Here is a 2,196-nt window from a genome sequence, read left to right on the forward strand (position 1 = left end):
TAGGAACCTTAGGGGAAGACTAGGAAAGTTTGGGGGCAGAAGTGAGAAATGGTGAATTATCCAGGCACTTGGCCAAACTCCATTTCTCTGGAAGAAGAAGATAGACCAGGGGAGGCAGCCTGCTGGCTTCATTTTCACACAAGGACCAGTATGTACAACCCACGGGGTGGGCAGGGAAGGGGAGAGAGGCTCCCTCTAGCATTGTCCATCCTGCTGTCATCTTAGAAAAACGCTAAATGGCAATGTAGCCACGGGGGTGACCCTGCCTTATCTCCTCTCCCCCCTGCGGGCCCTGGGATGAGGGATGGGCTTTGGAAATGGAAGGGGATCCACAGGAAGCTTCCCAGTCACCATCTCCTTCCAAGTTTATTCATGATCAGTTCATTCCATGAAAGCGGTTTCTGTAATGCTCCGCAGAGCTCTAGTAGAAAGTATGAGACTAGTTATCGTGGCAACTAGTACTGGTTATGGTGAGTATCGCCACTGCCAGGGGGAATGCTAATGACTGGGACAGGCCCTTTGGGTGGTGTCACTCTGGCAGATTAGGCTTTCACTTGGTCCTCAGTGGCTCACTGGGACATATGGGGTACTCAGGTTGTCCCTGGGAAACAGCACAGGAGCCATGGCCTGAAAAAAGTGTCACCTCTGGGGACCCCTCAACAGAGTCCTGGGTCCCAGCCTGTCCTTGGCAGGTTCCTGGTCTCCCCAGATACCACCCACCATCCCCCACCACCTCCCCAGCCAGGGAGCACCCTCACACAGTAGCAGTAGCGTTGGTCTTGACCTTGGCAAGGACCTTCTTCTCCTTGACCCTGCGATTCTGAAACCATATGGTGATCTGGCGCTCTGAGAGGCTGGTGGCCACCGAGATCTTGCGCCTCTTGTCCTTGGTGATGAACTTGTTAGCTGAATACTCTCGCTCCAGCTCCCGCAACTGCCCCTTGCTGTAGGGAATGCGCTTCTTGCGGCCTCGGTGGAAGGTGCAGCCTTCCGGAGGGTGCTGAGCGCTTGAGTCTGCCAGATGGGAGTGGGAGAGAGAGAAAGACACATTCAGATCCCACCTACACACAGACCCAGGCCCCAGAAACTAAGGCACCCTGCAGGCCACCCTGCAGTCTTGTGTGCACTTCCACTCCCCCAAAGCACCCAGGGACACCTGGGCTTCTGGCTGGTTCTCTGATCACCTCTCAGCCTTGGAGAGAGCAGGCTCCTATAAGCCACCCTCACCCATCCCTGCCCTCACACCAGCAAGTTGGCAAATACACCCATTACATACAGTCAGACCTTTGCCCACAGTCACATACATCCACCCTCGCGCATTTGAGACTCTTGGCCACTCTTACAGATTCTACAGGCAAATTCTGTACAGAAGGAAACGCATTTCTGCTCCCACTCCCAACACAACACACACACACACACACACACACACACACACACACACACCAATGCACATACCTACGTTATGACTGAGGGAAATCTAAGTTTTCCTTTGGAAACTGAAAAACTCATCAAAGAAAAAGTGAGAGGTTGTGTTCTTTACAGAATTTCCAATAACTGTTCCCACCCCTTCCCACCCCCACACTCACTGAATTGAGAGTTACTTAGCCTTTTTGTGGAATTAAACTGGGATCTGTTGGGTAGGAACACCCTAATAAGCCCCATCCAACTACTGGGATATATTGAAAAGCTTGTGGCAAGGCCTCCGGGGATCTGTGAAGGGGCCTGTTGGTCTCTGGCTGCAGATGGTCCCCAGCTCCGGCCCCTCACACTGACCTGGGGGGACCTCCACCCAGGCTCTCCGACTACCTGGATCCTCCTTCAGAGTCCTAATAGCCCAAGAGGATCACCAAACTCCTCCTCCCCAGCCCCAGGTCTTCCTCCTCTTCCTCCCAGCCAAGTGCCAGCGGGGTCTGCAACCCCAGGCTTGGCGCCGAGGGGACCCAGAGGAGGGAGTGAGGTTACCTGCAAACGCCGTCTTCCAGAAGGACCCCGATGGGTTCTGTTCTCCCTGGCAACACACCTGGCTGTTCCAGCCCCCGGGGAGGGCCCAGGGCTGGTAACTGTCCACGGGCAGCAGGGCGTCGTGGCGCGGCTCCCCGGGGGCGCCCAGCGTCTGCACCACGGACACATCCAGGTAACTGGCCATAGGCTGGTAGGGCGCCGGGTACCCCGGGTAGAAGGCGAACTCGGCATGGC

The 2,196-nt window shown here is 55.6% G+C and overlaps 1 protein-coding gene across 1 annotated transcript in view; it reads right to left on the reverse strand.

The window, feature by feature from the left end:
- Window positions 1–754: 754 nt before the first annotated feature.
- The window catches only part of HOXB13 (homeobox B13), a 1,795-nt gene continuing 353 nt past the window's right edge, over window positions 755–2,196 (reverse strand). Inside the window, exons 2-3 of the mRNA XM_005868204.1 lie at window positions 1,963–2,185; window positions 755–1,014 (exon numbers count right to left, since the gene is read on the reverse strand). Coding sequence (XP_005868266.1) covers window positions 755–1,014; window positions 1,963–2,185 — 483 coding nt within the window. The remainder of the gene's footprint in view (window positions 1,015–1,962; window positions 2,186–2,196) is intronic.

This window comes from Myotis brandtii, unplaced genomic scaffold (assembly GCF_000412655.1).
Source record: "Myotis brandtii unplaced genomic scaffold, ASM41265v1 scaffold265, whole genome shotgun sequence".
In the NCBI taxonomy this organism is placed as follows: Eukaryota; Metazoa; Chordata; class Mammalia; order Chiroptera; family Vespertilionidae; genus Myotis; species Myotis brandtii.